This window comes from Rhinolophus hipposideros (genome assembly GCF_964194185.1).
Source record: "Rhinolophus hipposideros genome assembly, chromosome: 11".
NCBI lineage: Eukaryota > Metazoa > Chordata > Mammalia > Chiroptera > Rhinolophidae > Rhinolophus > Rhinolophus hipposideros.
In genome coordinates, this window is record NC_138057.1 from 32740203 (window position 1) to 32764728 (window position 24526).

The 24526-nt window shown below is 34.0% G+C and overlaps 1 protein-coding gene across 7 annotated transcripts in view; it reads left to right on the forward strand.

The window, feature by feature from the left end:
- The window catches only part of RFX3 (regulatory factor X3), a 266691-nt gene that overhangs the window by 138575 nt on the left and 103590 nt on the right, over positions 1–24526 (forward strand). For all 7 annotated transcript variants that reach the window (XR_013994520.1, XM_081067309.1, XM_081067311.1 and 4 more), the window contains one exon: positions 15423–15520. Coding sequence is in view for 6 of the 7 variants with exons in the window: in XM_081067309.1 (XP_080923435.1) it covers positions 15423–15520 (98 nt within the window). In the remaining variant the exon portion in view is untranslated. The remainder of the gene's footprint in view (positions 1–15422; positions 15521–24526) is intronic.

Consider the following 24526-nt stretch of genomic DNA (forward strand, 5'->3'; position numbering starts at 1 on the left):
AATGTGCAGGGATACCTGGGTAGTTAGGGTAGTAATACCTTTTGTTTAATTGAGTTGAAAAACAATGAGACAACAAAATAAATCAGTTAAGGAAATAAGATCTCTGTCTATCATCCTGATAGGACCATCTGTCAAAATTTCAAGAAAGATACTGATTCCTAACTCTATCACTGTAATTCTCTTGCTTATATTTCATAGAAGTTGGAGTTTTGAGAAGAGATACATTGGCAGGTCAATAGTTTTAAAAATTAATTTTAACCAAGAGAATAAATATCTAAAATTTATTTCAGTCAATGGTTGCGTAATTTTTTATAGAATTCTCATTACATTGTTTTAACAATTCTAAAAGTAGCTAATAATGATTCCACGTTACATTATTTTCTTATTTTTAATATTTCTACTCTTTCTGTTTTTCACTTTTCTCTATTTTTTTCCAGATTCTAAAACTTAGTATATTGCTCTCAATTCTCTGGAAATTGAAAGCATTATCTTTCATACTCACTATTTAACTTTTTTCTTGCTTTACCTTATCATTCCTTTGTCTTAAAATTTTCTACAAATGCTACTTGCAACATATTTTATTAAAAAGGATTCAAATAGTATGGAAGCATGCAGCCAAAAATAGTGCAGCTTATTTTATTTTCAGTTTTGTCAAGTACCATTGTAAATTTTCCTTCAAGGTATCTTTGTAAAAATTATATAATTCAGCTATACATCATTTGATGTTTCTGTAAACTGATTTCAGACTATGAATAATTCAATATTTCTTAGCATATGAAGTGTTAGAAATTTAGTATATTATGAAATAAGTTTCATTTTCACTGAGACAAAATGCAAACAGTGGAACAATTTATACTAGTGGAATTGAGATAGTTGGTTAATTACTGTTTTACCAAAATATTGTATTCTCCTTTAAATACTGTAGTCAATATAGATAGATAAAATACTGAAGGAACTCTGGTTATCAAAATAACCTGACCTCTTATGAAATAGGTTTTATATTCTTGGGTTGATAATAGTTATTTTTCTCCTAAATTTTCATCAGGTGCTTTAGCCAATGACTTTGTCCTATTTTTATTTATTCTGTACCTTAAATATTCAAACTTTCTGAAGAAGTAGCATTTCATTTCCCTAAAAACTTAAAATGTAGCAGGAAATTAAAAATTAGGTTGTTGTACATGTTCGTCTTTATTAGGGAACGTCAGTGAGAGCACAAGTAAGGAAGAGGGAACTGGTTCTGAGTGAATTTCTTTCTCCCTGGGAATCGTGAAAAATCAATGGAGTTGGAGATTGGTGTAACCACTGCTTTAGAGTCTACCTGGATTAATTTTCTGTTGTTGTGTAACAGGCTACAATAAATGTAGTGGCTTAAAACATCCCCCGTTTATTATCTCACAATTTCTATAGGTCAGAAGTTTGGGCTTGACTGAGACTGAAATTAAGGTGTCTGTTGCACTGGGCTTTTATCTTGAGATCCTGAGGAAGAATTCATTTCCAACCTTGTTCAGGTTGTTGGTGGACTTCATTTCCTTCCTTCAATTGTAGGATTTGAGGTCTCTGTTTTCTTGTTGGCTGTCAGCTGGGTTCTGCTCACTGCTTCAAACAGCACCCACATTACTTCTCCTGGGGCCCCTCCATCTGCAGTGACACGTGGAGGCCTTCTATGGTTTTCCTCTCTGACTTCCTCTTCTGCCACCAGCCAGAGAATTATTCTACTTTTAACAGCTCACGAGGCCAGATCAGTTAACTCAGTTTGGAGCTCAACTGTGCCATATAACTTAATCACGAAAGAGATATCATATTCACAAGTTACAGGGATGAGGGTGTGGAATCTGAGGGCAGGGAGATTTTTAGAATTCTGCCTATCATATCACTTTGATATCTAGCATCAATTTTCATTGAAAAGGTCACATATACCAGTGAGCTAGGGTGAAGCATTTAACTCACGTATGAAAGGCCATTAAGAAGGCCTGTATTTTAAAATGAGGTTTTAGCTACAAAGTATATATGGTAAGACTACTATGTTTATGGATAGGGAGACTCAGTGTTCATTTCTTTTTCCAAACATTGCATAATTTGAATTAATCTAGCTAAAATGCCCAGCATGGTTTTCTTGAATGTTGAAAAGCTGATTCTAAACTTCATGGAAAAGAATATATAAAAGAATAGCCCCCCCACCACCAAAAAAAAATTAGGCAAGAAAAAAGAATAGCAATGGAGAAAGGACTTGTTCTACTTAATCTCAGAAAGTAAGAAGCTATAGTAATAAAAACTGAGTGATTATAGACCAGGAGTAATTAAACAGGTCCACATATAAATGAGAACTTAGTTCATGATAAATATATTTCAAATAAAAAAAATGGATAGTGTAATAAATGGTGTTGAGGAAAATTGGATATCTGTTTAGAAAAAAGCTAAAAGTATACCTTTATCTTACTACCCAAAAGAGATTATAGAAGTAATCACTTTTAAAGCTACAAAGCAAATACAAACAGAAAGAAGGGCATATTAAAAATAAAAAAGAAGAGGATATTGTTTTATAATCTTAGGAAGGGGAAGTGTACAAGCTTTGTGGTGTACAAGGCTTATAGGAAAAAAGTTGATATGTTTTGCTCCGTCGTAGTTAATAAACTCCAAAGGTATAGAAGAAAAAGACATGAAAAACATGGGGATAAAATTTCATCATGTTTAACAAAATCCTGTAAGTCATTAAGGGAAGACAAACAATGCACTGGATAAGTGGGCAAAGAAGAATAGGCTATTTACATAACATTAGAAAAAAATGGCCAGTAAACAAATGGACAGAGTCAATCCCATAGAATATTCGATAAAAACCAGATGTATTTTCTCTTTTTTTTTCTTTTTTTGTGGGAGGCTGGCCATGTGTCAGGAGCTCTTACGCACATTATTTAACATTCATGTTACCTCATTTCTCTGTTCTCATAATAGAGGTCACACAGACAACGAGTGGCAGGAATGAAGTGGAATCTCAGGACTGCTGACTACAGATCTGGAGGTCTTACTACCACTCTGATGAGTCCCCATAGGTTATCTTCAGTGACTGTCACTGATACTCCACTCCCTTTGACAAGCCTTTTCCACATCTCATGTGACTTCCTCAGTCCCCAGGTCTGAGTGCCTTCGGATGTTCTAGCTCTGAGATGTTTTCCCCCCGTCACAGCCACCTTTCCCACCAGAATGGTGAGCCTATCGTAGGCCCATCCTACCCTCCCACCTCACCATCTCTGATTATCAACAACATCCTGGCTTCTCTCTACCCTGGGTAGACAAGCATACAACATCCATCTCTGCAACCTCTGGACTGATAACCTTCTCTGTCTCCCTACCCAGTGGTTCTGGCCTGATGTGTTTCTTCTTTATAGCACTTTTTAATAATAGAAGTAAAGTAACCTGAGTGTTCATCCATAGTGGAATGGCGAAATAAGTTAAGCTTTATTTATACTATGGCATACTATGAAACCAGTAAAAATAGTTGTGCAAGCATGTGTATACAGACAGACAGACACACACCTAGAAAGAGCTCCAAAATGTATTGTTAAGTGACAAAAAGTAAGTAGCAGGAAAACACGTTGTGTATCATCTGGTGCCTCTATGCCCTCTTCAACAAAAAGATATGGTATCCAAGACATAATAAAATGTTCCCCGATGTATTTTCCCTTATGTTTATTTAGGTGGCATGTTCTGAGTAGTAGACTGTGAGCAAAAGTGACGTGCTGTTTGTTAGTTAAGGCATTAGGAGGTATTATGCAACCTCTACAATCTCACGTCCTACAAGGCTACATCAAGGAGGATACAACTACAAAATGGGAAAGCCTTTGTTACCCAGCGTCTCTAAGTGACCACAAGGAGCAAGGCCTGATGCAGCTTCCGGTAGGTAGGTGACTTACGTAGCAGTTAAGGCACTGAGACATGGGGACTGTCTGTTGTAGTTATTGGGAACTCTCCTGCTTAGTACAGAGACACACGTACACAGGAGGGTGAAGTTCTCAGTAGGGGACTGGACACATCCATGTCATCCTGTGGTTACTCATTAACTCCTAGACGGGCAATAGCAGGAAATGAGTGTGAGGATAGAGCAGAAGGCAATCACATTTTACTCTGATTGTTTATTTATTCACTGTTTGAATCTTATGAAACTGTATTTATGTATAACTTTAAAAATATCGTGATAAATATGATATTGCTAAAAAGTAAGTGATACACCAGTAGTTTGCTTCAAAATTAACTTGACCCTTGCTGTGGTAGTATTATGGCTACTACTTTATTTTATTTAGGGATTTAGGTGACTAATAAGTTGTTACAATGAAGTAACTATTTTTGTTTTAATTCATATATGAAATGTAAAAGTCTCTAAAGTGGAAAGTCTTTTGTTGAGATTTTATTATGTCTTTATTAAGAGTATAATTTACAGTGTATGATACAGCACAGTATTTTACAATTTTCAGCAAACTGCCTCATGATTTTTGCTTTCTCCAAAGTCCACTATATAGTTATTTATGTATTTATTTTTTTACTTATTGGTTTTCTATGAAATTAGTTAAATGAATTAATTTAAAAAGAAAATTTTATGTTTTTACCTAAAATGAAACACTAGTATCCCTTGCTATAAGAGGAAGATAAACATAAAATTAAGTGCATAAAAATGAAATAATATATAATTTGGATAACTGCTCTCGCTTGACAAAAACTGACGCTGAGGCCTACTTTCCTATAAAAAGTGAGAGTATTAAGTGTCACAGGTGGTAAGGACTGAGGCCTTTTCGTTGACGTGTCAGAATGATTTAAAGATCATTGAAAATGGAATTAAGTTCTAGAAGCATATGGTTCATAGTTATCTAATGCATGTCTCTGTCCCACCAATGTCATTAATCCCACATTTGGGGAAACACTAGCATTGTGGAAAGAACTCTAGGATTGGAGTCAAGAGACCTGGAATCACTGTCACTTTCCATGTGTTTGGGTTGTCAATATGTCTTTGTACTTCAGTCACTCTTTATAAAATGGGGGTACAAATGCTAACCATCTTCACCTCAAGATTTTTATGAGGACCAAATGAAATAATATTGCATGTCGCTATTAATAATAGTATTAGCACTAGTTTAACAATTGTGTGCAACTAAAAAGTTCTGTTGTTTAGGTTACTATACTTTGGCTATCAACAGGTAAGTCTGATAATTCATTTTCTTAATTCCCAGCACTCCCCCTTAGGGAGTCAACATCTCTACTTTCTTTCAAAAATGCCTCGTTCCCATAGACACTGGAAGCACGAATTTGCATCTAGTATTCTCACCAGTATGAATTTTCAAAGTATGAGTATTCTCAAAGTATGAATTTGCATCTAGGTATTCTCACCAGGGAATATGTTTAAAGTGTATGTTCTAATGGTCACTCTGGAGTTGCAAAAGTTAACTTTATGAAGAGTTAGATCTTCTGATATGCTTCTTACATTTCTTGATAATTTATATTTCTGTAGTGACATTTATTACTACAAAGACTAGAGGAACTTCCTGCTCTGAAGACCTCTGCTAATACTGCAGGAAGATTGGTATACTTAGCTCATTTGTTCCTTCTGGTTACCAGAGTGTTCTTTAGTAAATTCCTTTCCCCAGAAATTATTACCTAGTTTAGTAGAATCTTAGTATTGGTCCTGCTGGGCCCCAAGGGAAATAATGTTTAAGACTGTGTTGTAATCATGATAAAAAATATTCCTCACCTGTAGGAGGTAGTTATTTGGTTCCTTTTCACTCACAAAAAAAGGTTTAAACATTTTATATAGTAATATCCATCAAATTTGTCATTGAGAAATCATTCTAAACTAAATCTGTTCTGAGTCAGATTCCTGCTCCTAAAAACACTTCCCCTCTTGACTTTGAAAACATGCTTCACCTCTTCCAAGTAGCTTTTACTCTTTGACGCTAGTCAGATATTTTGGGGGAGATAGATGATAGGCAGTTAAGGATGATTTATTGAACTAATTCACTCCCAATTCATTTCCTTCTTTTTATGTGGTCAGAAGTGTGAGAGAGTGAGCCAGGACCTTACTTTCCACTACATTAGCCTTCAGATGATTCTACTTGAAGTCCAAGTGTAACAGTAATAGTTACACTTTCCTAACAACTTTTAGTGGCCCATGGCAATCATATAGTTTTAGTAAATAATTCCTATAAAGCTCAACTGTTGTGTTTAACTCTGGCCTGTTGAAGAAGCAGGCTGGATTTGAATGTGCTAGAAGCATCATTTATTTACATAAAATCTACTACAAGAAAAGTGTATCCAAAAATCTGAGTGTTTCTGAAAGACAGAAGAAGCTGCATAGTTTGTAAGTGAGAAAGTCAACTAACCTAGGGTCAGTAAGTGAATTTACAATGTAAGCAAAAAAATTCCATTTTCTACATAAAATGATTTGTGTCTTTTAAGTGAGCAATACTGTTTTCCATCAGTTCACATTCATTACATTCTTTGAAGAGGAAGGGCTACCATTCCTAGAAGATTAAACAGGAATTTTGTAGTTATCATTGAATATCCCTGGAAGAACTTTGTAAATTAATGTTAAAGAGATAGGGAAACTTCTTGTTCTTTCTCAGTAAGCCCAATGAGAGAGAATTTAAGTAACATTTTTTTCCAACCTGCCCTGTCACTTAACCATGCTCTTTGTTCACTGTGATTCTGTGATCATTAAGTCTAAACATTCTTTACCTGCAAATTGCTTTGAACATTCAAAATATTTGTAGGGTTCTTTCTTGGAAAGATTTATTAAATAGCCTTGTGACATTTAATTTATTTTTTTTAACCATGACTGAAAAAGATGGTTTGAAGTTTATGATTTCTATTTCCATAAACCGTGCCTGTTGAGGAAATCAGTTTTTTCCTTATGCTTTCTCTTTTCTTGCATATTCCCTTCTAGCATACCCACCCCGTACTCTCTCAACTTTTGACTTACCTTTCCTCAATCCCTTCAGTTCCCTACAGGTTTACTAGTACAGAAATACTGAACGAATTCTGTTTCTTCTCTTTTCTCACAAAGTGGCTTTTTTAATTAACTCTCTGTTGCTACTCTGGATGTTTCACTTCCCCACTGCCCTTTAATTAATAGCTATTCCAATGCGGACCCTTCTGTTTCACTTTGGGTCAGTCACATAGCAGCCTCTAACATATCCTGTGTTAGAGGATATTCTACTATCCCATGTTTTTAATCTGCTAAGAGCTCTCTCATATCTCTTGAGAATCTATTATAGCCATCTTTTTTTTTTTAAGTTTATTGGGGTGACAATTGTTAGTAAAATTACATAGATTTCAGGTGTACAATTCTGTATTACATCATCTATAAATCCCATTGTATGTTCACCACCCAGAGTCAGTTCTCCTTCCATCACCATATATTTGATCCCCCTTTCCCATCTTAAAGCGATTTTTGACATTTCTCAGTACTAAGGTTTGACATGTTTGATGCCAACCAATTGTGTAAGGAATGTTCTTGTATGAGAAAGGCAGTGAAGACCTTGACATAATAAAGATATTTTTACATAGAGAATAGTATTGTTCTTAGCTGACTAATGAGCTTAACAATTATAAATGATTCCATTTACTATTGAAAAGGATTTCTGTTTTGAAGTCTGATTCGTATCATTTTTCTTGAAGCTCATCCAAAGCAACATATTGTATAAATTTATCCTCAAAATATACTAATTGATTCTGTTGAGCTAGCACATCTTTTGTGATATGTAATTTGTTTTGATATTTATTTCTTTTATAAATAATTATAAAAATGTACAAAAAGAAGTAAATGTACTTATAATACTACATTTGAATAGTTATGAGGCACATTCATTTAAATATGTATCAGTAAATAAGTGTTAAGTTGCTTAATTCATCTAGTGTCTATGAATATAAATACATTGTTGCATATATTTATATTTTTGGGATAAATTTTTTTCCTTCAGTTGACAGAGAAGATACATTTCTGGAACAGAATGTTATTAAGGTTAGACTTCATTATTGCCAACATTCTGATGTAATACTAGGTAACCTTTTAGAAATTGGCCCAAGGTCATTTTCATTCATTGAACAGTTAATTATAGAAATTATTGATTATTTCTGTTAATTCCACCTTTACCCATCTTTTTTGAGTTCACATTTTCACCACTTTTTTGTTTATTAAAATTCAAAAGTGGTAAAAAATATTCGGTCATCCTCTTTGGAAACACATCAGAAAATTTATTTTGGGAAAGGTAATGAAATTAAGGAAATTAATTTACTATATAGTTTATTTACACATCTCCTTCCTCTCCCCTAAGGGCTTGGAAGGTGTGACAGTTTACAGATTTCACAAAGAAGGGTGGAAAATACAGGCACCGGGAAATGCTGACAGGATGTGAGTTTCCCCTCTGAATAGTTCCTTCATTAAAGAAAGGCAAATAAAATAAAAAATAAACTTATAGTAGATAACAGTTATATATTTGAACAGGAATTAATGTTTAGCATAACAACAATATCAAGTAATATTTGAACAAATTTGAATTATAGTTGTTTTTAGGCTAGAGATAATAGCATGTAACTTTATTTTAAAATTTCACCTTTGATCTTTAATGATACATTTAATAGCATTGAAAGTGATCACATCAGTTCACTTTGGAATAATTAGCATTCTTTGGTGGTTTCTTAATATTAAAAAAAATTCTAGTACACTTATCCACATTAAGACGATACTGACAAATTTTACAAGTGTTCAGTGGGCATTTCCTTTGCTAGGTGCAGGGCATTATTTAATTATTGAATAATTATTAAATATTTACAGTGTGTTTACACTATTGGGTCCGTGGTAATACACAAACAATATAAAAAATGTTGCTTTTCTCTGTGTGAACTCGGGCCAGGAGTAGGGGTGGGCTAGAATTCTACCATTCTCGTTTTCCATTCTGCGACTGGGTTTGCAAATCCCAGTAAGATTGGTTCTATAGACACAGATCTTTTCTTGGATCTGACTTTAATTTGAGGTAGAAGGAGCATTTCTATGGCTCTCCAATTCAGTTTTACCAATAATACAGTCCCACTGTCCGAAAAAAGGAAGGGAGGGAGCAAGAAAATCAAATAACAAACTTTCAAATAACAACTAAAAGACTTTCAAGGAGCTTAGTAACATAACTTATTGGTGAAATGAGACATACAAACATAAGGTAGTTATTTTTCCTTTTTTCTTCTCTCTTTTTTTCTTTCCTTTTAAACCACTCCTTTTTTAAAAAAATTTCCTCCACTATCATTATAACCTTGAAAGAATACCTTCTCAAACTACAAACAGTATGTGCAGTTCCATTTTTTATTATCACTAAATTGTTTCAAGATCTCCTTCAGCCCAGTTTCTAGTGAAAATTGTGTTACCTCCAAAATATTCTAGAATTCAATATTTGCACTATTTAGTTTGGTCTTCCATTTAATTTGTTTTGTCACTTCCTTAACTTGGTAGATAATGCAAAGAATAATGCCCTATTTTAACATTGTACTGTAAAGTTGCAATGTGATCAAGGGACATATTTATATATTGCTGTCCTAGATGAGTTAGCCAGCACGTATCCAGACTTCTTTTCCAAGATTCTTGACACTTTCAGTTTCATTTCTACTTTAATTATAGAATCTCATGATTTGAAGGAACCCTTGATGAACATTTATTGTGCATATGTATGGCTCAAAGCAAATGAGATATAAAGGTGAAATTTACACAGATATAGAAGACAGTACTTTTGTTTTGGAAGTATTTAATAATTTCAAGATGTATTGTAATTACCACATATGCCTGTACTATGCTTTGTATCTATATTTAATAGTTTCGCATTCTCACAAAAATCCTTTATGATAGAGTAGATATAGTTTTTATTTTACACAAAAGAAAATTATTACTTAAAGAAATAAATCTGCTATCCCAAAAAACAAACAGCAAGTATCAGCACAAAGATTTAAAATCTGTCTACTTCCAGATTAACTGATTTTGCCACTTCATATTAGCTACCATGAAGTACTACCATGTTTCCCCGAAAATAAGACCTAGCCGGACCATCAGCTCTAATGTATCTTTTGGAGCAAAAATTTATATAAGACCCGGTCTTATATTATATAACAACCGGTCTTACAAAGACCGGGTGTTATGTTATGTTATGTTATGTTATGTTATGTTATGTTATGTTATGTTATGTTATATAAGACCTGGTCTTATATAAATTTTTTCTCCAAAGTCATATTAGAGCTGATGGTCCGGCTGTGTCTTATTTTAGGGGAAACACAGTATCAACTGAGAACATAAGTTAGTACTAAACTATGTGCTACCACCCGTATTAATGAGTCCTAAGAGAGCAAAAAGAAAAGAATAGTCTCTCGTGGGATAAAATAAGTTACAGAAGTCTTCTTAGGGAAACTAAATTTTTCATCAGGACTAGAAGGAAATTCGTGGATTTGTGTTGGTTGACAAGAGAATTTATGTAGGAAAAACATGAGCTATGAGAAGGTAGCAAGAATGTGCAAAATTTTAATGGATGATTATAAACGAGCAGAGAAGCTGTGTTTAAAAATACCCATCAGGGTTTAGATAGTATTAATAAGATTTTGTATTTTAGTCTGAGTTATTTTTTCATCTCAAGTGTGATAGGGAGGCATTTAAGAATTTAAAAAGAGGAGTTATATTATGAAAAGGAAGTGAATATTCTTTAAATACTGACTTCCCCCATTTAATCTGTCTGCTATTTGTTTTTTTCACAGATGTCTTTTGTTAGATTGAAGGTTTCCTTCTATCTTTAGTCTACTGAGAGTTTGTTTTGTTATTTATTATACCATGAATGGATTTGAATTGTGTCAAATGCTTTAACTGCGTGTATTGATCGTATTGTTTTCCTTCCTGTAAATTTGATGGACTACATTTATGGTGGACTGCATTAGTATTTTTAAATATTAAACAGGACATTACATTCTTGGCTAAACTCCACCTGATTATGATGTATTGTCCTAAAAATATGTTGCTAAATTATATATATAGTTCCCTTGAACAACACGGGTTTGAACTTCACAGGTCTACTTATACGTGGATTTTTTTTTCCCTATAAATATACCGTCACCCCTCTGTATCCTTTAGTTTCCGCATCCACGGATTCAACCAAATACGTATCAAATACAGTATTTTCCATCCATGGTGGGAATTCACCCATGCAGAGGGCCAACTGTATTGTTCTGTGCCATTCTATACAAGGGACTTGAGCATCCTCAGATTTGGGTATCTGCTGGGGGTCCTGAAACCAATCCCGCTCAAATACCCAGGGAGGACTGTATTTGATAAAGACATTTACGTTTTTGTTTAGGAGAGAAATTATTCTGCAGTCGTCTTTTGTTGTAATATCTTTTCTGGTAAAACATTTAGATGTTCCCTTCTTCTCTATTTGTGAAAACATTTGCGTTACACTGGCCTTTATTTTAACTTCCTGAAATGTTTGATAGAATTCACTGGATAAGCCATCTGATCCTGGAGTTTTGTCTGTGGGAATGTATTAAATTTCACACACACACACATATACATATATATATATATATGTATATGTGTGTGTGTGTGTGTGTGTGTGTGTGTGTGTGTGTGTATATATATATATATATATATATAAATTTTTCCTTACTATTTTTTGCCAGTTTGGTAATTTGTACCTTTTAAGGAACATTCCATTTAATCTAAGTAGTTGAATTTGTTGGCATTAAATTGTCTTTATTATTCATTTTTTTTGTCTTTAGGGTGTGTTTCATCTTTCATCCTTGGTATTCATAATTTTTCCTCCTACCGTATTTCCCCCAAAATAAGACCTAGCTGGACAATCAGCCCCAATGTGTCTTTTGGAGCAAAAATTAATATATTATATTATACCCAGATAAGACTGGGTCTTATGTTAATTTTTGCTCCAAAAGACGCATTAAAGCTAATTGTCCGGCTAGGTTTTATTTGGGGGGAAACACGGTAAGGCTACCTTAATGTTTATCATTTCATTGATTTTTTTCTGTTATTTTTCAGATGTGTATTTCATTGGCTTTTGTTTTTTATTTTCTTTTTTCTATTTTATGTTTAATTTGTTTTTCATTTTCCAGCTTCTTAAAGTTGAAACTTTAGATATATTGTATTGGGTTTTTCCACCCTAATATAAATATTTAAAACTATAAATTTCCCTCTATGCATAGCTCTAACTGCACTCCACAAATTTTGATATATATTTGTATTTTTAGTATCACTTAATTTAAGATTTTTTTAATTTCCCATGAATCATAGATTACATTAAAGTGTATTCATTATATAAATATTTGAGGATTTTGCAGATATCTCTATCTTTGATTTTGATTTAAGATCTTAAGTCTATGTATAATAGCTGTTTTAAAGTTTCTGCCTGCTACTTCATACCTTTCATTTCTATATCTTTTTCTATTGATTTATTTTTCTCCTATTGATTTATTTTTCTCCTAGTTATAGATCACATTTTCTGCTTCACATCTAATAATTTTTTATTGAGTGCTGGACATGATTCTTACAGTTTTGTGTGTCTGGAGTTTGCTGTCTTTCTTTAAAAGTGTTAAAGTTTATTTTGTACAGGCCAGTTAAGTTACTTATGGATCAGCTTGATCTATTTCAAGGCTTATTTTTTAACTTTGTTAGGATGGACCTAACGTAGTCTACTCTAGAGCTAGTTTAGCCAGCCATACTCCTAACGCTTTACCCTTCTGGTATTTTTACAGAATGCTCTAGGTGTTCATTAAGGTCATATAACAGTGGCTGGTCAGAATTTGAAGATCTCTGTGCCCTACACACGTGCAATTTAGTATTCAGGATCAGACTCACGGAGATCTCTATGAATCTGGATCTGCTTCTATGCTTAATGCTCTCTCTGCTTTTGCCCCCAAATTTCAGCTGCCTAAGCCTCCCCAATTCTAATATCTGTCTCCTCACCTCAGGGAGCTCATGATGCTTTTCTTGCTTTCTCCCTTCTTGCTTTGCAGTCTGGAAAGTGATTCCATGTCAAAAGCCAGCATCATTGTTACGGTTACCTTGTTTGTTTCTCCTCTGTTACGGATCACAATCTTATGATGCCTTTGTGAATGACTGAAAACATTGTTTTACATATATTGTTCAGCTTTCCACTTGTTTGGTGTGGCGAGGGCATTCCAGTAGTATTTATGCCATCATAGCCAGAAGTGGATGTCCTTCCATATATTGATTTATATGTTTTATGCATTATGTACATAATATATTAATTCATTTTCATTTTAAAAATACAAGAGCAATATAAATCTGCAGAATAAAAGGTGCTAGTCACCTCACTTCTCCCATCTCATATCATGTAACCATTTACAAAGTAACCATTTCAGAAGTTTGATATGTATCCTTCTATTCTCCTTTATATACTTAATACATTTATACACATGTGAACAGATATGCAGATACATACATATTTTTAAACATAAATCAAATCACATTATATTGTTCTACAGCATACTTTTTCACTTGATAATGTCTTAGAGTTCTTGCTGTTAAAATACACATCAATCTTACTTTATACTCTTTAGCATCAGTCATATGTTCTACAGCCATATATTATTATATTTAATCACTCTACTTTTCACAGTCATTAAGGTTTTCCTTTCTAATTTTTTGTGCTTATAAACTGTATTATTTAATAGTATTGTACAGCAACTGTTTGGATATTAAATATTTCTGTAGAGGAAATCACAAAGGTATCAAATATTATGCCTATTTATAAATTGCCTTCCTAAACAGTTGTTACATATTTACGTTACTCCTTATTAATAGGAGGCAGGATCTCTGAAGAAATAGTTGATTCTGGATCTAGGACAGGAAATATAAGAGATAAGTCTGGGACATCTTGTCATAGCAGAAAGCAGAGGAGTTAAGAAAGATTACTGTGGTCATGTCAAAAGATACAGGATCTAGTTTGAAAGGATTACCATTTGTCAAAGATGGAACAATTTTAGGAAGAAAAAAGACTGCTATGATTGAAAAACATCAAATATGTCCAAAAGCCAAGAATCATAAGGATACAAAGCAAACCAAGCCAAGCTAAAAACCACACTGTTCACCTTGGGAGGGAGCTAGGAGACAAAAATCATTATTCTGAGTACTGGTAAGAAAAAAATCATGTATTTGTCCTGCTCTTACTGTGCAAACCTTATTTCAAAGTAACCAAATAATAAGAGGAATTTCTTTTAGAAGTCTATTAATAAATGACCGAATTATAACAGAATTAGTTTATCCAAGTTTGCAACCTTTATTAATCGAAATACTGTCTCTAGAAAATGGTCATCATTGGCTACTAATATCTCAGATATAAGATGGATAGGGAACATTGTAGTAACTGGTCCAGCTGACAGCACCTGACCCCACTTATTATATATATCATTGCAGAAAGAGGGACAACCAGTTGTTACATGGCAACTGATATGATGCAATAGGAAGTACACAGTTTTTCAAAAGTTGAACCTGTCCTGGGCCCCTGATCTAACTTCAGTTCATAGGACATACAAGAGATAGAAGAACTTATTAAAAGACATATCAGGAATGCTATCAGCCAAATCTAGAATTCCAGAAATTCTACAAGATAAATGATCTAGTTTCTTCAATAAGTAATAGTTAAGAAATAAAAAGATTGGGAAACTGTTAGAGATTAAAAGCGAATATGGAAATATCACCCAAATGTAATATATAGACATTGTTTGGATCCTGATTTGAATAAACCAATTGTAAAAACACCTTTGGAATAATCAGAGAACTTTCAAAAATGACTGGGTTTTAGATGACATTAAGGAATTGTTAATATTTTATATGTGATATTAATATTGTGTTCATGTTAAAAATAGTTCTTATCTCTTAGAAACAAAGTGAAATATTTACCAGTGAAATGATATAATCTCTGTACTTGCTTTTAAATAATCCTGTAAGGGGTTGAAAGGGAAGGTCTGGTGACAATTATTTATCTTGGATGATGAATCTATGAGGTGTATTATAGTATTTATTCTACGTATGAGTGTTTGAAATTTTCCATCATGAATTTTTTAATTAAAAATAAATTTAGCTGTCATAAACCAGAGGAAGAGGATTTCATAAATCATCAGTATAAGTGAGGAGCTTTCAGACTTTTCAGCCTAAACATCTGAAGCATGTATATACATATATACCCACAGAAATGTTATAGAATTTATTCAGCGTAATTGCTATAGTTTACTTGGACCCAACATGCATTCATCTTGAGGAAGTTAAGGGTCTCCTCATAAGCCACTCTCACATTTATCAATACCTTAGAGAAATGTTTGAGGTAAATCTAACGCTGTGTATTCTTTCATATCTACCACTCACCAAGGTCCTCCTGTTTGTTTTGCAGGTACAGCAGGTGCAGACTGTGCAACAGGTACAACATGTCTATCCAGCTCAGGTGCAGTACGTGGAAGGAAGCGATACTGTCTATACCAACGGAGCAATGTAAGTTTGTATGTGGGAGTCTTCTTCAATTCTCCCTCCCAAAGCCAGAGATCTTCTATTGGGGAGTTTCCATGGTGCATCCAGTCCAGCCATGCTCCCTCTGCTGTATGGCAGCTTATAAGAGTTTTCTCCAACAAGGCTTATTTTGTATTTGCCACAAACGGTGCTAGTGATTTGCACAATGTAGAAGAAGAACTGGTGTGTCATTGGTCTTTATGTGTCTATATGAATATATATCGATCTTTTGTGTATAATTGTGTATGTGTGTATGAACATATACACACAAAATCCATGTACATGTGTGTATGAATATATATACACACAAAATCCAAGTATAATAAAATATATGTGGAAAATCTTGATTAGTTTAGGGAACATTTCAGTTGTCTCTTGCATAGTTCAAAGGGGAATGTTTCCAGAAATTTTTTTAATGCATTTTTGAAAGAGGAAAACATATATTTGAAATGTGATTACCTCATTTTTGCAACACTGGACTAGTAGGAGTAAGTGTCCTAAAATGACTGTTCTGTATAAATAAACTATTTGAAATTCAAGTACAAAAAAAGTCTGAAATTAAGTGCATTGTCTTTCGGCCATGAGACAAGTACACTGTGGCAGTGCCATTAGCTCAGGATCCTTCCATGTGTGTGGTGCCTGACATCTTTTGTCTGTTATTATACACAGGAGCCTTCCTGTCTGGTCCTTACAGAAGCCTGGCTTCCAAAGCACTGTTGAATATTGAGGATCCTATTGTTAATGTGGACATTTGATGTGTATTTTAAATATCAAAGATTATTAACTAATAATAATTTCTTTTTAATTTTTATAAAAAAAAACTATTTTTTCAGCTTTCCTCTTCTTGCTGTTTGGAGCATATATTCTGATTTTATATATATATATATATATATATGTATATATATATGTATATATATGTATATATACATATATATGTATATGTATACACATTTTAAGAAAGGAAAAAACTATATTAAAATTGTAATACTCAATATATACCGATAACAAAAGATGAATACAAGTCACGTTTGATTTCGATAATTACAAGAGGTGCTCAAAGTGTCCAGACACTCCTGATTACAGTGAACTACTGCTTGAGCAATGCTGACTGAAGTGTTAACATCTCCTAAAATGTGTATACATTTTGCTGGCACCCCTGGTATATATGCAGAAGCTTTCCCAGAAACCTCCAGCTCCATTTTGCTTTCATCTCATTGGCCATAACTGTGTTACCTGATAATCGTTAGCTGCCCAGGAATCTGGGAATGTGACTTTGTAGCTTTCAAGTCTGTATGCTACAAGGCGGCAAGGGAAAAGGGCAGTTGGAATGGGTGTTGAGAGACTTAACTCTACAGTATCTAGCACAGCCATTTATCATTAATTAAGGTAGGATGGAGAGATTACTAGTGTGTGACTTTGTTAAAGTTATAGAACCTGCTTTTTCACTTATGAAATGAATATAGTTAGCTTATCAAAAGTGTTTTGTGTAACATCAGGGAAACAGTAAACACTCGATAAACATTAGTTATTGCTATAACGTTATGTGCTATACTTACATTTTGTAAAATATTTTTTTCTTTCCTATTCATGACTCTAAATTCTGTGTTATTGCCTTGTGCATTTTTAAACTACCCCGCCACTGATCTTAGGGTCTTCCACATAATGGACAAATGTGTGACCAGTGAATCAATCCGTTCACAAAACCTGAGGAAAACAGCATCTCTAAAATTGAGCCTTTAAAATTATATGGCCCATTTAAGTGCAGAAATGATTAAAAGTAAATATCTCGTGCCAACCTGTGCTTTCTATGGCCCATTAGTTCAGTTGGTTAGATCATGACTAATGAGGAGGACTAGGTCATGAGTTCATTTTCCACAAAGTCCAATTAGCTTTGATCTGGTCTGTATTGGCCCAGATTGTGTCTCAGCTCCCACCAATAATACAATAAATGTGTACCCTTGGTCAAGGGAAAGATGATGCATCTTTAAAAACCTTTCATTACTATCAAGTGTAATTTTTGACTAAAGATTCTGTAGCATCATTTTCAGATTCACTAAAGAAACACTGTGTTGCCATAAGTTATCCTCAACATTTTTGTAGCTGGAGAACTATGAATTTTTTTCTCAAATGTAACCAGAATAAATTTTTTCAGCATAAGCCATTCCAATTTTTCTTTAATTTTGTAGTACTGACATTTGACTATGTACAATTTTTGTCTCTAATGTTCATTTTAAGTTTTTTTATGCTCTTTTTATTTGATACACTTCCATGGGTGTTAGGAAAAGGTATTCCATATTCTTCTATCCCACTGCACTGAATTAATAGCTAGCTAGTGTTCTAGCCCTGACCTGGATCACAGATTCCCACTTCTGTGTGATAAATGCTTTATGCTGATGATACACCCAGAAGATAGGGACACCAATTTTTATCATGAACTTTCAAGACCCAATATATGTCCTTACAGCCTGTACCTGCTTAGTAAGTACTGGTTCACTGATGCCTGTCACCAGCATGCCCGTGCTGAGTAGCCATAAAGCACGGGGTCTCACTCAAGAGATGATAATAGCCCTCATAGAGATGTGTCATCACTTAGGAAAATGTGTAATCATTACAGTTTGTTGATAGGAAAGTGTTTACCTGGTTCTTGCTCTGCATATGGACGTTCATTGCCAGCATGATAGGCTTAACAGTGTGAATGCGTGTGTGGGCATATATTTAAATGAACAATTGAGACTGCTTTCCAGTGCTGCAAGGTGGAATAGAATAGCTCTTTACTCAAGGGAGAGGTAACTTAATTCACTTGCTCCTGTTTATTTTATCATCGCCATTCTAGTCATCCCGACTGCACCATTGGTATATTTTCTTGCAATAGTTTTTCCAAGAAGACTCTTTTCAAGGTTTGGTTCATAGCCTTATTCATTCCTGCAGATTCTTTCAATTTATGATCTCTCATCATTTCGAATACTACAATTAAACCAGCTGAGAAACATTTCATATCATAGAGAGTCCGATCCAATTGAAATTTCTTGATGTAACTAAGAAAAAATTTTTCTCCCTCCTCCCCCACTAACTCAGTCATGTTAGTCAAGATAGAAATAAAGACATCATGTTATATCATGGCCAAATTAAGAAATCCTAAATTTTATTTAATCTTAAATGATTTTTTTTTTTTTTTGGAATCAACTACTCTTTGAAGCTTATCTACTGTTGAGAGATGATCAAGGTTTTAAAATGCCCAAGTGTTCATTGTATGGATAACTTATATAAGACTTGACCAGTAGAAAGCCTTCTTTTTGTTTGGATTAAAGATTTCTCATCAACCCCAATACAGAATTTATCAAACTGTGTTTCACAAAATGTTAGTATCTAAAAGAGTTCTATGGTACATAAGCAGGGAAATACTGCATAAAGATACTTCTTTTGAGGACGTTAAATTCCTATTATTAGGCTTTTAGAGCCTCTGAGTAGTCCTAGGAAAGCAACATAGTGTTTTAAAAACTAAACCAGAGAAAACTTTTATCTGAATAATATCTAATAACATCAAATGGCATACTTTGAGAGGTGGTACATTATTTAATATAGTGACATTGAATAGATTTTTCAAAATTCATAAGCATGTGTATAGGACTCCTGTTTTTAAAGTAGTCAGTGCTTGAAGATCATATAGTTAGTGCATTTTCTGAAGCCATCCAATTATTTTTTCTATACACTTTGAAAAGTATTAATAAGGAACCTTAAAGGTGATACTCTTCAAGTTCATTTTTCCTCTTTTAGTGAAATAGTGAATTTCAGGATTTGCAGGTAAAATCATGCTTTCTTATTAAAATGCTCTCTGCTTAGAAGAAATGGTCTTACGGAATTTCTGTAATTGAGAGGGAAAGGATGCTATTTTCATTTATGCTTCTACTGATATGCACATTCAAATTGGGGTAGGGTCTGGTTTGTCATGTAGAGCTCTTTTAAGAAGTAAATGGCTAGTTACTTGGGAAGCTCTTAGAGAGAACTGCCTTTTTGTGGAAAAGAGCACCAATGTCTGTACAATTAGAGGGGCCATTTCATTAATCACATAATGATTTCCATCTCTCCAAATATTGAAGACTTACAAATATGGCTTCTCAGAATGTCAGAATTAAGACGTTCATGAAGATCATTTATTCCAATCCTTCGACTTTATAGACACGTAATTGAGAAAAATTACTTATAATATGAGCAGTGCAATAATATGACCGACTAGTTAGTGTCTTGAGTTCAGATTTTCTGATCCTTAATGCATGGTGCTTTACAGTGATCTGCAGACGATGGTCTTCTGATTCTGATTTATTTGGGCAGTTGGGGAGAAGGGTTGGCCAGTTACAAAAAAATTTTTTATTAATAGTAAATTTTGTACGTTATACTATTGCATTATTATATATATATTATTGTAGATAGATAATAAACTAGTGACTTTTTTATGGTTGATGACTCTTTAAGAGCCTTTTGTCATTCATATGAATCTCTTTTCATTTTTTTTTTAAATCTTGTGTTATATTTTTATGGTTTTATTTTGTGACTACAGAATATTCTTTGGATATTCATAAAATATATAGAAAAGTCCATATTTAACATCAGATGTTTTAGTTAAATAGCTTTTAAGGGAAAAAAGCTGTTCTTTGACTGCCCTATCTATATTTTTATTATATTCCATTAGTAGAATTAAATGATGAATATTAATGGCAGTTTTCTTCTGTGATATTTTTATAACCTGTACCTTGACATTCAGAATAGTTCTACAAGATACACTTAGGAGAGTTTAGACACTTAGTTTTTCTCCTAATTTTTCTCCTCCTTTTTCCTCCCCCTGTTTTTTAAGAAAGGAGGAAATTAAAGAATCCATGTATGCTTCTTTAGGTTTAGAACCACATTGTGTTATTAATTTTTTTAAATGAACCTCAGAGACCCATGTTCACCTATCAGTGGGTGTGTATTTCTCCCACTGACTACAGTAGAGTCTCCGGCAAATAATAATACTTGCACCTAGATTTCCTAATCTGGAAAATGGGGATTAATAGTTGAAAGCATTACTTAATAACCAGGTCTTGTATTGTCTGAAAAAGTATATTCACTTTTAGCATAGTTACTCTTATAAAGCTAACTACAAAAGTAAAACGTGATACAAATTTCTCCTTGAACACAGGTTTGGAAACTAGAGTGAGAAATCTTTGTTGGGGGGAAGGTGGTGTATATTTGAAAAGGCTTGAAATCACGATATTGTGTCTCATGGAGACTAAAGTCTTTTAGAATGTAAGTATAACCTTCTCGCTATATACAGTCTAAGGCTGATTCATGAAGTCTGGGCTTAACAATAACCAGAATGTTCTAGAGAGGACAGTACCAACAAATCTTAGTCTGGCCCTCAAAAGGAGTCTCAGACTAGCGGAGTCTCACCTCCCCGCGAATGCTCCAAGGCCCCAAACTGCTTTTTGGTCAGCAGTGTGTTTGACTTGGGCACGGGGCCACCTGTTTATCTGGACTTCATACCGTGTTTGGCCTCAGTAACGTACATACAGGCTATAGCTGCTTTCATCCATTTTTGCCAGTCCCACTGGACAGTATATCCATCTCTAACAAGGGCCTGATTTCTCTCTTCCTCTTTATAGTTCTTCAGCCTCTTCCAAGTTCTTCTTCACATTATAATGAATTGGCTCTATGATGGTCATTGGTGATCTTCCATGGTTAAATATAACAGACATTCTTCTAGATTAAATTTTCTTAATCTCTAACAGTCAACCAGCCAACTAATCTATACTTGAGTCACTATCTTCTTTTGTCTCTTCTGACTATATTCTTCTGTTTCCTTCATAACTTACTGGGTCCTCCTCAGTCAGATTATTGGCCAAATAGTTTTTCTACGGCCTAAGCTCTGTGTACGTTTCCCTTCAATTGTCTAACAGAGACCACATTTCTTCTACAATACTTGTGACTATGTGTTATTCTTATGACTGTTTTTCACTTATCTAACATGTCTTTCCCCCACTAGAATGTACAATTCATGGAGGCAGGTACCTTGTTTGTGTGTTCCCATTCTCTCTCTCATACCTAGAACAATTGCACATGATAGGTGCTCCATGTATATTTGTTGAATGAATTAAATAAAAAATAGCATTTAATGAGAGGTGAGACAGGAGCAGGCTACTTGGTAGTTTTAAATACACAGGGAAAAATGAATGGAACTAAAATGAGATGCTGATAACCATAGTATTGATTCCACATTTGGTTTTTTTTTGTTGTTTTTTTTATTTTTGTACAAAAACTTTTTGGGCTTAAGACCAAAAAAAAAAAAAATAATAATGTATATGGTTGCTCGGTTTTTCTTTTTTTTCTTTTTTTTTCAAGTATACAGTACAGTACTATTAACTATAATCACTATGCTGTACATTAGATCCCCAGAACTGATTTGCCTTATACCTGAAGGGTTGTACCCTTTGCCAACATTCCCTCATTTCTCCCACCACCAGCCCCTGGCAACCACCATTCTACTCTGTTTCTATGAGTTTGATTTTTTTATTTGCAACACATAAGTGAGATCATACAGTACTTGTTTTTCTCTGTCTGACTTATTTCACTTAGCGTAATGCCCTCAAGATTCAGCCATGTTGTTGCAAATGGCTGACCAACATTTCATTGTGTGTGTGTGTGTGTGTGTGTGTGTGTGTGTACACACATATATGCCACATTTTCTTTATCCAGTCATCTTTTGATGGATATATAGGATGTTTCTATGTCTTGGCTGTTGTCAATAATGCTGCAATGAACATGGGGATGAATATATCTTTTTGAGATACTGATTTCATTACCTTCAGGTATATACCCAGAAGTTGGATTGCTAGATTATATGGTAGTTCTAAAACAGATACATGGACCAGTGGAACAGAATAGGGAGCCCAGAAATAAGCTCACATATACACGGTAAACTAATATTTGACAAAGGTACCAGGAATACACAAAGGGGAAAAGATTAGTCTCTTCAGTAAATGGTGTTGGGTAAACTGGCTATTCACATACAAAACAGTGAAATTGGACCCCTGTCTCACACCACTCACCAAGAATTAACTCAAAATAGAGTAAAGATTTCAATATAAGACCTGAAATTGTAAGACTCCTGGATGAAAACATAGGTGATAAGCTCCTTGACATTGGTCTCAGCAATGATTTTTTTTTCTTCATATGACAGCAAAAGCATAGGCAACAGAAGCAAAAATATACAAAAGGGGGTACATCACACTAAAAAGCTTGTGCATAACGATAGAAACCATCAACAAAATGAAAAGACAACCTATGGAATGGGGGAAAATATTTGCAAATCGTATATCTGATAAGAGTTAATATCCAAAATATATAAATAATTCACACAACTCAATAGCAAAAAAAGCAAATAATCTGATTTTAAAATGGGCAAAGGGCTTCAATGGACATTTTTCAAAGGAGACATACAGGTGGCTAACAGATACATGAAAATATGCTCAACATCCGAATCATCAAGGAAATGCAAATCAAAACCACAATGAGATATCACCTCCCACCAGTTCTGATGTCTATTATCAAAAAGACAAGAGAAGAGATAAGTATGGTGAGGATGTGGAGAAAAAGGGACCCTTGTGCACTACTGGTGGGAATGTAAATTGGTTTACCATTAGGGAAAACGATATGGAGATTCCTCAAAAACATTAAAAATAGAGCTATCATGTGATCCAGCTCAATTTTTCTTAATTGCAAATTTTGAACAGTTACTCTGGGTCAAAATCATTTTGATCCATATCTCCCAAAGTGGATTTAAGCTCATATCCAATTTCCTGACTTCTGTTATCAGGGCAAATGACCTGTACGTGTACTTATTTAGGGTACCCTTTTGGTATTCTTCAAAAACTATTAAAGCCATGCTGTCATGGATAGATGCCCCAGAATATAAAACTCCTTTACATGAGTAGACTTTGATGTTTTAAAAAAGTAAAATAGACTGAAATAACTAATAGTTGTGAAACACCCTTTTTTTCTTCATAGCTGTGAAAGTTGGGCTTCCCATTTTCAGTATCCTCCAGTACCCTGGTTCTGGAGGTCTGTTAGACCAGGAGTATTAGCATCACCTGAGAACTTGTTAGAAATGCCCTCTTTTGGTCCCTAGCCTGGTGCTACCGAATCAGGAACTTTGGGGATGAGACTAGCAATTAATCAATTATGTATCAATGACATTTTGGACAGTACACAGCACATATTGTGACACTGACAACTGGAGAAGAACAGGAGGTACTTGGAGAGGAGGGAAGAAGATGATTAGGGAGTTGAGAAACGAGACATCAAGTAAAGGTTAAGGAACTGGGATTTTTTTAGAACAATAATGCTACTTGAATATTTAGTTTTTACCTCCCTTTTAAACCTCATTTCTTTCTAATGTCCTTCTCATTCGATATAGCCAGCCATCCTACATTCTAGACTTCTAATTTTTTTCTAAATACTAGGATCTCTCTTGTGTTGTGAGTTTTGTACATACTGTACTCTCTTCCTGATCTATTTTTTCTTCTTGTATTCCATAGAGCTGACTGCTTTTCATCATTTAGTTTCAACCTTAATATCTCTTCTTTAGGGATACCATTCTTGACTAACGTATCTAGTATGACCCTTCCATTTATTATACTTTAATATTCTATTTATATTCTATTAAAATATTCTAATATTTTTCTCTGTTATAGACTAAAGAAAATTTCTCGTTTCCCTTCTTGTTTTTGACCATCTATTGCTTATGTTATGTAGCCCTATGATGGTAGACGTTATGTTTGTTGTGTTCCTTTTATTCTAGGTGCCAGAATAAATGCTCAGTAAATATTTGTTAAAGGAATGACTATAAATTAGCCTGAAAACAATAAAACATTGTACAAATGTAAGCTATTATAATGACCAACGTTACTATATTCTATCTTAATAAATTTTATGGTATAAAATTTGTAAGATATTTTATTT